Source organism: Charadrius vociferus, unplaced genomic scaffold (assembly GCF_000708025.1).
Source record: "Charadrius vociferus isolate BGI_N301 unplaced genomic scaffold, ASM70802v2 scaffold332, whole genome shotgun sequence".
Taxonomy (NCBI): domain Eukaryota; kingdom Metazoa; phylum Chordata; class Aves; order Charadriiformes; family Charadriidae; genus Charadrius; species Charadrius vociferus.
This window is the reverse complement of record NW_009647418.1, coordinates 1101308-1114806: the sequence shown is the minus strand read 5'-3', so window position 1 is coordinate 1114806 and position 13499 is coordinate 1101308. Positions and strand designations below refer to the sequence as shown.

The window sequence follows — 13499 nt, the reverse complement described above, 5'->3', positions numbered from 1 at the left end:
ACATGCGTGTGGAAGGGATAAATACAGAAATGGTTGGAAATTACAAATGAAATTTGTTATCATAACTGTTATTATTAGTACGTCATTGAGAGTGAATTTAGCTCAGATCATGTTTTCCCCCGTAATGGGGTGGGGGTGTGGGGAGGGGAGATAAGAGGATTTCTAAAATAGCTCTGAAAAAGTCTTTTTTTTCCTCATCATTTTGAGCATTTTCCATCTGCTCTGAGCACATTCCTGTTTTATTTCCTAAATATCTTTTCCTTCTGTTTCTATTTTAAAGTTCCTTTTGCCAAGATTTTACTTCCCAATTACTGCTGCTGGGAGTGTTGCTGGGGGTGTCTCGCAAGGAAGCATTTACCTTTCAGATTTTGTAGTTAATTGACTGGGAGGCGGTGGAAGTCCCTGCACCACTTCCGCTAAGTGCTCGGCTGTTTAAATCCCTCTTGCAGCCCTTAAGTTACTTTCCAACCCTGGTGATTACTTGTACCTTCTCCTTTCCTTCTGTTGTAATAACTGAAAGAAGAGGTTTTGAGCGGCCAAATTCATGGGGTCGCATACATTTAAGGCTGGGATTGCATTTTAAAGTAGTTTCTGGTCGTTCCAAGTTGGCAGGCTGGGGATGCTTCTGCTTGCCCGCTCCATTCAGTCTATCATGTTTCCATCTTTATATTCCACAATAAATGGAGGACACACTGTTCAGGGAAAAAACACTGCCAGGGATACCAAATGTATTCTGCAGTCTAAATTGAAAGCAGCTTCCTCTATTCTGCATTTATAGCTGGAGAAGAGGGCTAAATTCACTCATGAAGCAGTTGTTTTGTTGATTCCCTGTTCTGAATAGCTTTGATACTCCCTCCCCCCCCTTTCTTAAGATCTTATGGGCCCAAGTGTCACGAAAGGCAGTGCCTGAGGGTGTCACATTTCTGTTGGATCTCCTCCATCCCTAAAGAAGAGAGTGTCATGAATAAATAGCGATCGCTTCATCTGTGATACAGGCTGTGGATATAAGCTGTAACGTGGGGCCCTGTTGCAGGCTGGTGAGTTCATTCAGTATTCCCGTCTCATTTACATTTCTGCTAATTGTGTTATCAAAATGCCACAAAAGTTGTAATGTTTTAAAGGTGGGCAAGTGCTTTTTAACAGGACAGTTTTCTGTCTGAAAATTCTGCTTTTCAGAAAGCAGGTATTTAATGGAAATGAAATGTCAGCTTTGCCAAATTTCCAATTGGCTGTCATGTTTTGTTCCTTTTTTTTAAACTTTTTTTTTAATTTCACAATTATCTTTATTAAAAAAGGAGTTAAGCCATCTTAATGGTAACAGTTATTTCTTGGGTGATGCCTCTGTCAAATACTTCAGTAGATCATTTCTACATTTTCAAGCCCAGAGATGGCAGAATTTTTGTCAGGCGGTAAATTTAAAGGACATCAGATTTTTCTCAAGCAATTCTGTTTATCCTTACAGCTCCCTTGGAGTTGGAAGAGCAGCACTTCCTAGTATTTTATCTGTGGGGAAGGGAGGTATAAGAAAATGAAATGATCCACCCAAGCTTATAATTGAAGCCTGGCACAGAGCAGGGCAATAAACCCAGCTCCTGGGCTCACACAGTAGCCATTCACCATCCTTTCTCCAGTTAATGTCAGCTCTGATAGGAATTTCTTATTCTTTCCCAAAGCCTCAGTCCCCAACACTTAGAACAATTTTTGTGCCTGTAGAGTTTGGGGGCAGATTTAAAGATATGAATCACTTATCTGAAGAATAGTAGGCTCAAACCTCCCATATGTAGGCTGCTTTAATTTGAATTTCTTGACTTTTCCTAAGTGAGAAGCTGAATTCAGTTTCTTCCTTCTTTCAACCTTTCTGGCTCTACTGATATCCAAAAATGCAAAATGACATCTTGTCTCAGCCCACCAGAGCAGATGCATTGCAGGGGATTAGACTGGAAATTTTCCTAAAATGCAGCGTTCTGAGACGTTTTTGGAAAATATAGCTGGGGAGCAGAGTATGGGATGTTCACTTGATGCTAACCCAGCAAGACGGTGGATATGGAGCAAGCAAAAGCTGTAGGCACAGTCAACAAGATAGCATTGCCAAAAACCAGAAGGCCTCCTGTTAAGGGACAGTGCCCTGAAGGAGAAGCCGAGTGATGAGCCAACAGGACAGGCATCAGGAGAGCCTCACCTGCTGTCCAGACAGGCAAAAAGCAACTTGTAGCTGTATTCAGACACAAGAGAAGAAACAGCAAAGCTCCCTGGCTGAGGGAGGTAGACGTGGCTGAGGGATTGGCCCAAGAGGTGTGCCAGTGTTGGAGTGCAGCATGGGTACACTTCTCCTGTGAGGACAGGCTGAGAGAGTTGGGGTTTTTCAGCCTGGAGAAGAGAAGGCTCTGGGGAGGCCTTATTGCATCCTTCCAGTACCTAAAGGGGGCCTACAGGAGAGCTGAGGAAAGACTTTTTACAAGGGCATGTAGTGGTAGGACGAGGGGGAATAGCTTTAAACTGGAAGAGGGTTAGATTAAACATTAGGAAGAAATTTTTCACTGTGAGGGTTGTAAGGCACTGGAACAGGTTGCGCAGGGAAGTTATGGAAGCTCCATCCCTGGAGGTGTTCAAGGCCAGGCTGGACGGGGCTCTGAGCAACCTGGTCTGGTGGGAGGTGTCCCTGCCCATGGCAGGGGGGGTGGAACTGGATGATCTTCAAGGTCCCTTCCAACCTAAACCATTCCACGATTCTATGTCTGGAGAGGTTCAAACAGCTGGGCGTGTAGATAGATGTGGATATTTGAGGTTCTTGAATCTTTACCCCATGCTGTGTGTGGACCAGTGGTGGGGGTAAAGAGGAACAGCAGCTTCAGCTTCCATGAAGAGGGAGCTGCACAGGGTTCCTGCATGGTTAAAGCCTGCCCAGGTGTGGCAGGGAATTGTGCCATGTTCCTTTTCATCCTTGATGGGGTAAACCGATGTGCTAGATTTGGATCAGCGTAGAAGAAAGTAAATGCTGCAGAGCGAAGATATCTGTAGTGCAAACGCTGTGTAGGAGGACATACCAAGCTTCTGACAGATGGAAAAAGGCTGATGAATCCTGAAATCATGGGTGAAATCCAGCTGTCCTGCCCTCCTTCCCCCCTCCCCTCACCCAGCATCTCCTGCCCTTCAATTAGCCGTTAATTAATCAGGGCTCTGACTGGATGGAAAGTTGGGTTAGAGATTTCCAGACATGTTGTCAAGAAAAAACATGGGAAATTGAGGGGGCGGTGAGGAGGTGAATTTGTTAAAAAAAAAAAAAAAAAAAGTTTTGGCTGGGAAACAGAAAATTTAAAGAGTGTTGGGTTTTGTTGGGTTTTTTTTTTGGTCAGGCCCTAATGATTTTTTTCAAGAGTGGTTGACTAAATCTAACGAAAAAAATTATTGAATCCATTGCTGAAGGCCTAATTCTCTCTCTCACGTAAATTACAAGTCAGTCTGAAATGAAGCCATGTAGGTGTCTTGCAGGAATTATTTGGTCCAGTGTAATTACTACAGAATAAATGAATGTTCCTCTGAAAAAAGGAGAGGAGATGATAGGAAAGGGGCACCTTTGAGGCATATTGTTTAGAGATATGAATATCTGTGGAGAAACATGAAGGAAACAATTAGAAAAATAGCAAGTGAATTTCTCTCCTTACAGGAAACATTTTTATCAGATTGCTTATGCCAGGCATGAATTTGGTCCATCAAGTGAGTAAAGCCTTACAGGCAAAAATAAGGACATCATAAAAGCAGGATGAATTAATTCATTCTCTGAGGAAAAGACCACCCATTGAGTCTTGAAGTTACTTTGATCCAAACCCATGAACTCAGCCAGAACTTAAAGGAAATTCTTAATAGTGTAACATGAGCACCAACTGGCCACGAGGCATTGGGGCAAATCCATCACCATTCACTATTAAGTAACGCTTCAAGTCTCAGCAGTGCTGTTTCATTCCACCATACAACTAAGAGGTCCCTCTTGGCTTTGCTTTTAATTAATTAAGTCACAGTAGTGGTGAATGTGGCGGTACAGCAGTTGCTTTCTGCTTAATTGTTCTCCGGGCATATTTGCAGCACTCCTGTCGAAATCCCAGGCTTGTTTCAGGAGTCAAGCTGCACAAATGAAGTCCCTGCTATTAAAAGCAGTTTGTTTCCTATTCCTTGGCAATCTGTTCCTAACGCTGAGCCCCACTGGAGCGTGGACTTTTTTTTAGCAAATTTTTTTAAGCCAAAAAATGGTGACATTTACCAACTACTGAACTGCTTTCAGACTCTAGCCATGCTTGGGAAATTAAGTTTTTCCATGTCAGCATCATATTATTTTCAGCAGCAAGAATTTGACATGCCCAGTTTGATAGATCCCAGTACAGTGGCATAATTATTTTCATCCCCCAGTCCTGGATCTAGGGTAACATATTCCTTCTCTCTCCTTCCTGCATTGTGGTCTTTGAGCAGTGAAACATTTTTTTTCCCATGCAGATCACTCTAATATTAAAAGGCACCTTGCTCCCAAAGATTTGCAAGCAGGAGGATATATTTTATATCACAGTGCTGCGATTCTCCATCTTAAACTGGAGGACAGACACAACAAATTAAATCAACTTAGGCTTAGTCACATCTATTTCATTTGTATCAAACTGGTGCCACTGAAGCAGAAAGCATTCTTATTCTCTCCACATTGTTCAGGCTGAAAATTAACTGGCTTTGCACATAATGAAACTCATACTTCATCTCTTTAAAATGATTGGACCTGTTTTATATTTTTAAAGCACAGTGACTTACAGTTGCAATGTATCAGTCTATTACTAATGGGAGAGGGAATATTTCCTCTTTCATCTTCCTTGTTTACCTCTCTGGATTTGTTTGTAGGAGATCTGTAACTAAAGCAATCCCTGTTGTTCCTCAACAGAATTAGGACAGCCCCAGGTGTGAAGATCACGGACATCAGAGTCAGTGACGCAGACCAGTGGGGGGTTCAAGAAGAGACGGACAGTGCGAGGTCCACTGCCACCATCACATGTGCGCACAACGACCCAAACGCAGAGAACAGGTAAGCTGCCAAGTGCTTTTGCGCATTAACCCTTGCTAAAATGCTCTTTAGCTTCTTTAATGGGTTGTGTTGCTCTTTTAATATCGGTATTTTTTCCTTGTCAGCCTCCTTGGAAAAGCTGTAGGTGATCTGATGAGAGCTTTTTTCCTTTTGTTTCACTTCTGAGTTTTGGAAGTAGATGATCTAATAAACTGGAGGCAGCCAACTAGTCCGGGCTCATGTTTGCTTTTCATGCACCTTCAGGGCAGCAGCACAATTCCTGTTGCCAAAGAGCCAACGGAAAGAAATGGAATAAAGTAGAGAAATATGAAGAATAATTGAGAGCAATATAGGACAATGCCTTCTTCTTTATTTGAAAAGCTATGAAAGTAATAGCTATTAAGTGTTATTCATTATTGCTGTGAAACACCTATGAGTGTCTATGAACCGTCTCATGAATGCTGTGTATGTTTGCTATGGTAATGCTCCCATAAGCTATATCAAAGGTAATGAGGAATTTACATTGCTAGTCAGAATTATGTATTTTACAATACAAGCAATTTCTCTCCATTATCATGCAGTTACTCTATGCTTAAAGTACACCGTGCATAAATTTAGCTTGAAATTGTATCATAATTAGGAAATCACAAAACTTTATGTCAGAATTTTTATTTGAGGAGTCTTTTGCATCCATCTTTTTCTGAGAGCTCCTGTAAGGCAGAAAAATGGTTGTTAGTAATTGTTTAGACCTATGAAGATTGTTGCCAGCATTTGGAGTGCAAAGAGAGCTTCTACTCTGTTTAGTTTCTGAAGCTGTATTTGAGGAACAAATGAATCCCATCTAGCTCTGGGTACCTGCCATACAAGTGTTGAGGTGAAAGCTATTTATCCATGGGTTTGCTTTTTAGCGACAGGGATAAATAGGCATTTTTAAGGTGAGAGTCCTCTTGGATGTGTTCATCTTGCCTGATGAATAGCAAGCGAAAAGTGCCTGTTTCTCTCCAGTAAAGCTGCAGAGTGGAGGCGACTGAGTGGGACGCAGACATTTGCATTGTAAACGGGTGAAGTGAGGGGAGGTGATTCCCAGCTCAGTGTCTCTGGTTAAGTCAAGTGCTACAGAGCTTTCTGGCATGAAATGTCAGGCAAACCTTTCAGTTCATTACCTGTTTCTTGCACTTCTTCCAAACTTAAAAAAAAGGGGAGGAGGGAGGGAGAAGTCCCCTCTTGTTTCCTAAGCACATTTGTCAAAGTTGCAATTCTGAGGTTGTGATGTAGGAAATTCCAGCCACCTTCCATCGTTATTTTGCTGGGGTTTCATGGGCTACTGTATTGGTAAAGCAGAGCTCTGGCCGCTGGATTTGGCGCTGTATGCTTTGTCTCCAAATCCTCTGTCTTTGGGCAAGATTTCCTAGTTCTTCCAAAAGCTGTTAAAGAAGCCAGCGAATCCCCTTGGTGCTGGGAGAACTCAGCCAGCAGAGACGCTGGCTCAGAGGGGAACCTTCGTGCTTGTTCTGGAGCCGTGCGATGACACACGATGGCTCCAGCAGTGAAATCTCAACCTGAATTTGCTCAGGCAGCTGATCTGGGTGGTTGTGCACTATCTGCTCTCTGCTAAACCTCGCAGTCAGGTTTCTCGCCAAAACAACTGTGACCTCTCTTCTGTTCAGAGCAATGTGGAAAGTCATCAATTTGAAAGTGAAATGCTGAGGTTAAAGGAAAACTTAAGTTCATTTGGTGTTACAGAGGAATCTCTCTATTGAAATGAAACAACTATTTTTAAAATTAGACAAAAAAATAGGATGAACACTGAAACTTATTGCCTTGTACGTGGTTTCACTAATCCATGAAATTATACCTGTCACAGTAACTTAGTTTTTATTAAAACTGATTTTTGCTTTGTGTTGAACTGTTAAATTGCACAAAAGCAGTGAATCTCAAGTTAATTAATACTTTGACCCTTCCCTTTGTGAGATTAGTTTAATATTTTTGGATTAATTAAAGTATGCAAATAGAAACTGCTTGAAAGATCATTTCCAGATTTGCAAATATTGTAGTGCTTAGAGTAAATATTTAACTTTGATCTTTATTTTAATTTGTCTTTTTGGTCATAAGGGTGGCCCTCTTGTTTCTTTTGAAGAATGTTAAGTGTTTATGTGGGGGTTCTGCTGTTTCATTTGAATGAGCAGAGACCCGAACTTGCTTCTGTTAAGGTCAATGTGGCAAAACTGTCACTAGACCTGATTCATCTGTTCCTCCTTTTAGTAATTCAAGCAGCTTCATTAACAGCAGTTTATGTATGAGTGATAGTGCCGGATCAATCTCTTTCATTGCAGAGCAGAAGCTATTAGTAAACAGAATTGTATCTACCTCAGGGGAGATAGTTTTTTCTCTCTGGGAGGTAATTTCAGTTCTGTTGACTTGCCTGGCATTACGCTGGTAGCAGAGGAGTGGGTAAGCCGGGACTGAGCCACTGAGCCCAACTAGTTTTCTCCGAGGAAGAGATCGCTGAGTTTGCTGTGGTTTTGCCACCTCCCTTGGGCTTTGCGAGGGGGCAGAAAGCCCCGGCAGCCCCGCAAGCCGGCTGGGCTGGCACAGCTCTGGGAGGTTTGGGGAAAGTGAGACACTCCAACAAGTCACAGGTGCATTCGCTGAAATCTCTGACTATCCTCGTTGCCCTTAGCTCAGTGAGAGGTCCGTTCTCCACTGCTTTGCACTTCGGTTGCTCTTTCTTCCCCAGTGTGCAACTCTGATAAGAGCCACCGACAGACACTGCCTGCAAGGAGAACAGTGGCTTTGGACTGTGACATGTTCGTAATCCAGTCTGCATTCCTTTTAGCCAGCATTATCGGCTGGAGCCTTTTCAAATTTGCTTACTTTTCTAATCTTTCTCCTTCTCCCCTCTGCAGTGTTATCGTTATCATGAGTTTTTCATCTCCATTTCTCACATTTCCCTATGCAAATTGAGTGTTCATTAAAATGCTTTAAATTAAGACCTTTCCTCCTTTCATGCAGAGTGCATCATGCCTTGTCTGTGCATTACTTTAAAAAAATTCCTTATCACAGTGTTTCAGGCAGTTTACATTATATTCTATTAAAAATCCATTTTGTCCAAGGTTGTCACAATTCATAGATTAAAGCTTTCCAGAGTGTGTTTTGTTAGGAATACATTCATAAATTCACCTCTTTAGTAGTCCCATAAGCTTGTATTTAAAACCTCTTTTTGATAATGTGGTTGAACAAAGAGCATAAAAAGAAGAGATTTATTTTAAATATACACACACAAGTATATATGCACACATCTATTGTGGTATCTGTGGAGGCCTGCTTTGCCCTTATTGCTGCCATCTCAAAGGACTTTTTTTGGTAGCTCATTGAGCGAGGAGATTGATTGTTGCCATCTGCATTTATTCTCCCTCGTATTCTCTCCTTGGAGCAGAACTCCATGAATCTTATTTTGGTAGGGTTAGTTGAAGCAGCAATGTGGTTTGTTTCAAAAAGGCACAGTTTCTACTTCAAGCACCAATACTCTTGCATTATGCCTGAGCTGGGACCCACCACTTCCGTTCCACAGGAAAGGATCTTTATGGATTTCTGCATTGAGTGCAGAGTGCATCTTGCAAGGAGTAGAGGAAGTCAGGGCTGGCGGGCTTAGATAAAAAAGGAGTACTTTCAGGCTCCCATGCAGAACAGCTGTGTTTGTGGAGGACTGGGATCTTACCCTGTGGTGTAGGTCTATATGTTGAATTATTGCAAAAAATGCTTTTGAAATACAAGGCCGAAATCTGGGAGCCTACCAGACACAAATCCTTCATGGTTTCTGGAAAACTGATGTCATTTTTGTAAAGACCGTGCAGGCTCTTTCCACTGTACTTGCCAAAAGATGGATTGAGCCTTACAATACTTCTGTCCTTTGCACCTCAGAGTTCTCTGGAAGCATCTCAGGAACATGCCACAAATTAGGCTGCAGTAGGACTAGGGCAAGAGGGCTTGAAAAGATGCCCTGAGAGCATAGTCCGTCTTTGGCAAGCTATGGTACCTCATAACTCAGCACTGAAATCCAGAGGAATGGAATTTCAGGAGCTTTGCCAGAGTGATTTAGCATTTTATAGGATTAGGTTATTTCAAATCGTTGGTGAGCAGGAGCTGAGTTTCCATGGTCTCATTTGGAAGGCCCCAAAATACAACATATTTCATGGTGCTTGGTGTCTCCTTGCTGGAAAGCTGAAGAACAAAAACTTAATGTGACCTAGCCTTTGGTTCAGGAAAGGCGAGACGGCACAAACACAAAACCTTGGGCCAGAGAGTTACAGCTCTGCTTTGAGAGGGAGTATATGAAGAGATCATTTTCCTTCCTCAGGAAAACTGTCATTAAATTGTATTGGATTATTACCCAGATGAGGAAAGTCTGATTTTCTGACAAACTAGTACTTTAATCAGAAAGGTTATATTTATGCTAACTGGCAAAGTTAATATTTATGCTAACTAGCAAAGTTAATGAAATTGATTTTACCTGCAGTGCTGAGTATAGTGTTATTGAGACCAAACTGGTTCTTCTCACTTAAGATTATTTTATCCCCATGTCTATAATACAGCTTCCACCTCTCAGGTTATCCATCACTGCATAAATTAAGCTTGCATGAGGGAGACTCAGAATGCAGAAGTAGGGAGGGTGAAATCTTCAGAGGGATTTTTTTCCAGTGTCCTCAGAAGTATTTATTCTGTTGCCTGGAAATTTATATTTTTTTAATTGATGCAGACCAAGTCAGCTGTCTGGCATTTGACATCATCTATCTTTAAACTTGAATAAAAAATTAAGATTCTATAATGATAATTCAATTTCTTTACCATTTTCAGAGGTGTTCACAGAATTCAAATAATTTAAATGACTTTGTAAAATCATAATTGTAGTGTGTGTGTATATGTATATCTTTAAAACAGGAAAAGCAGTTATTTCATGTATTTATAGGTATGCAAATAGATCCTCCTATTTTAAAATAATTCACTTCTTTTTCTGTGCTTGGAAATACCCTTTGAACCAGAAATATCACTCAAAAGGAAGATGTAAAGTTGGCTGCTAGTTAAGATATGTGCGTGCATTTATTTAAAGTAAATATGTGTTATTGGAGCTCAGGATCAGCGGAGCAAAGATGCTGTATTATTTGCCTTTGTTTTTAAAGCTGTGGATCTGTCTCGAAAATAAGAGCTGAGTTTCTCTCCTCTCCCTCCTCGCTTTGACAGACAGCCTTGAGACTCTTCTCTTTATTGTGGGAAATACCATTTTCCCCACTACATATCCCGGTCCTCCTTTAGCGAGGGCAGTAAGCGAACACTCCACCTGGAAGCCCTCTGGGTGCCATGAGGCTTCCTGGCTGTACTCGGCACTGGCTCCGGAGTGTTTCTGCATGGAATTCCCCATCGCTGTACTCCAGAATGACATACTTGTGTCCCGTGTTGTCTCCAAGCTCATAGGCCATCAACAAATGGCAGTGTGGTGCAGAGATTCCCACTGTCTCCAGAAGAGAGCCTGCTGCTGTCCTGGCTGTTTGATGAGCTGATTTACTGCAGTGACTTGGCCCTTCCGAGGATGCAGCTTGGTTGAGTCTGGAGTGTCCGTGCTCTTGGTCAGTACAGCACAGGGCGTGCTGAAACTCGAACGAGGAGTTTGGTTGCTTCTGTAAGATAAATAAGCCTATAAAGATGGGTGGGTGCAGCTTGCCGTAGCACACAGCAGCGTGCTGTTAACCACACTGGGGAAGGCATCAGGACATGCAGTGAAACACTTACTGATGTGTTTATTGCCAAAGGAACTTGCTTGGCCCCAGGACACAGGGAATGTAAAATGCCATCAGCAACAACAGTTGGCTGACAGAAGATCAATTGCATGTGGTGCTTTACACAAAAGAGCAGTTACTGGTACAAGGAGACAGCCTGTAAGCCCCTGTCTTATTTTAGACCCATGCAAAGGCAGTGGGCTGGATGCCATTAAGTTCACATAGTACTAAAGTGAATGAGTAAGAGGAGCAGAGGGAGGAAAGAAACACAAGGAGACGTGTAAAGCAGACAGGCAAGAATAGAGAAGAGCTGAGGAAAAGCCGGGGAGATGGGAAAGGGAAAGCTGATGGCTGTAACCCCCTGCAAGGCTGGTCTGATGGAGGTGAAGCAGTTCCTTAGGGCTTCTTTCCACCATGAAAGCCATCCTTCCATGGAGCCATACTTCAGCTACTTTGAAAAGGAAGGGCTTGAATTAAAAAATAGATGAGTTTAAGGTGTGGGAAGAAGCCATAGACTATGTGGTGCAGTGTACTGGCATGAGTGTTTCCCTCCTATTGTTATGCACTTGCTGCTTTCCTTAGGTCAGAGGTGTCATGGGTAAAGAAATGTGCTTTGACTGTAGAGCGCGCATGGCCTATAGATCCTGCAGGAGCTCATTCTGTGGCCTTTGGCCAGACCCCAAGACAGCACTGTCTCTTGAGCCATTGATGAAGAGGATTTTATCTTTAATGCACCAGTTTTAAGGTTGTGACCTGTATTATGAGCGATGGAGTCTGTTCTGCTTTGTGTAAAGACTGTTCCAGTGAGAAGCATCCACACACATTTTCAAACATAAATGACTCAATAGAGTCACAAAGAAAACCCGAGTTATAAGAATTTTAACTAGCCTTTATTCTTTACATGTATGCCTTTTTGTATAAAAGAACCCAAGCCTGCTTGGAAATGTTTCTGTAAGATAAAAAGTACTAACACCTCACAGTAGCTTAGAGAGGACATAAAAATAATAGACAAATTAACAGCAGTAGGAGGGACAACTTTTTGTAGAAAGCCGTGGTTCTAGGATCAAATAGGAAAGTATCGTTTCTGGAGAGATATTTTTTTCTCTTTCTCTCTCTCTCTTTTTTTAACATTTTTTTATTTATTGATTTCATTCAAGGCCAAGAACAATGAAATTGTCTGTCCATCTCCTGTTGGGAGCCTAATAACCTGGTATCCACATGAATTCTCTCCTGGCCAGCCAGCTTTATCGGATGGCTGTTTCTTCCTCTTTCTTAGTTAGGCTCACTGCTGCTCTCGTAAAGACTCCAATAGAGATGGGTCAGAGGAATTACTGACTGGTAGTCCAGATAATTGCTTCCTGGCCCCAGTTCACCAGTCCAAGAAGGTAAAGACTTAGTGTCTTTTCTTATTCCATCCTCGCTGTGTTGGTATGTTACCTTTATTATGACCCAAGGACATCTTTTTGAACAAAGACACCTTTAGTAGTTGGAAAAACCTGTTAGGCAGTGCAGCAGGGAACCCCCAAAAAGTAAACATATGGATGTCTTGAAAATTTGGAAAATGAGTAATGTCCTGTTGGAAGAACTCAGTAGTATTCACCTGTTTTCAGTGGAGTAAGATGATACAATACAGAGGCATGAAAATTACTTAGAAAATTAGCGTTTGATAAAGACCTCTTAACTTGCCAAACTAGTAGAAAGCTTTGTGTAAATCCAGAGATATATGCAGGAGATTCCTTCTGACAGCGTTTGTTTAATTGGCAGGCAGTGAATGGGAAAAATATTTATCCTCTAAAACTTGCGTCCTGCGTAGAAGGTTTGGTCATACCTCAAAAAATATTCCTTCCTACCCTGCAAAGTAGAATAGTGTCTGATTACAAACTGCCTTTCTACAAGATCTCTATGATGTTACATGAGAAGCTTCAAACTTGGGCTATGTGTAGCGTATCTTGGTGAGCAAGGGCCTGAGGAATTAGAAGACTCAGACTGAGGAAAAGAGAAATGGGTATAGAAAGACATGTGCTGAGAAGTAGCAAGTCCCTTCTTGCATCTCATCTTCTACCTTTTTGGTAGCAATGGGAAGAAAACTATTACAAATAGCAGATTTGTCATGAGAGGAACAGACAGGTTTGACCGACTGGTCGCATTCATGCCCAGTTTTGATCTTTGGCTTAAAAAAGCAAATTCTGATTCCTTGGTCAACTTGCTTGATAGATCAGACAGTTGTTTGTCAGCTGTGTTTGTGACTGAAGACTTTCTTCCAGAAGTCTGATTCCTACTTCTAGAAGTGGTTTGACACACAATTTTTAGCTTATCATTTAAGCCCTTTCAATTCTGACCTCCTTTTTCTGCATTGGCAGTTTAGGAGGTATAAGGAAAATGGAAGCTGTTTCTTAATACCTGACTTTGAATTTGTATACAATGTGGGGATAAAAAGAAAAAAAAAAATATAATATTGGTGGAACTGCCTGATCCTTAGGCCTCTTCCTTGATGCAGCAATGAAGATGCAAAGAAGTGGCTTCAATAAACTTCACAAGTGTGGTCCACAGAACCTGATCCAAAGCCTATTCTGAGTGACATTTCTTTTGAAAGATGAGCCCAATCATTCTGAAATGAGTCTTGTTTTTTAATTGGACCTAATTAGCTTCACTTTGGGTATATCATTCCTAGATGTGAATCTTAATATTGATGT

At 41.7% G+C, this 13499-nt stretch overlaps 1 protein-coding gene across 1 annotated transcript in view; it reads left to right on the top strand.

The window, feature by feature from the left end:
• TMEM132B (transmembrane protein 132B) overlaps positions 1 to 13499 on the top strand; it is a 186610-nt gene that overhangs the window by 37889 nt on the left and 135222 nt on the right. Inside the window, exon 3 of the mRNA XM_009880329.1 lies at positions 4916 to 5056. Coding sequence (XP_009878631.1) covers positions 4916 to 5056 — 141 coding nt within the window. The remainder of the gene's footprint in view (positions 1 to 4915; positions 5057 to 13499) is intronic.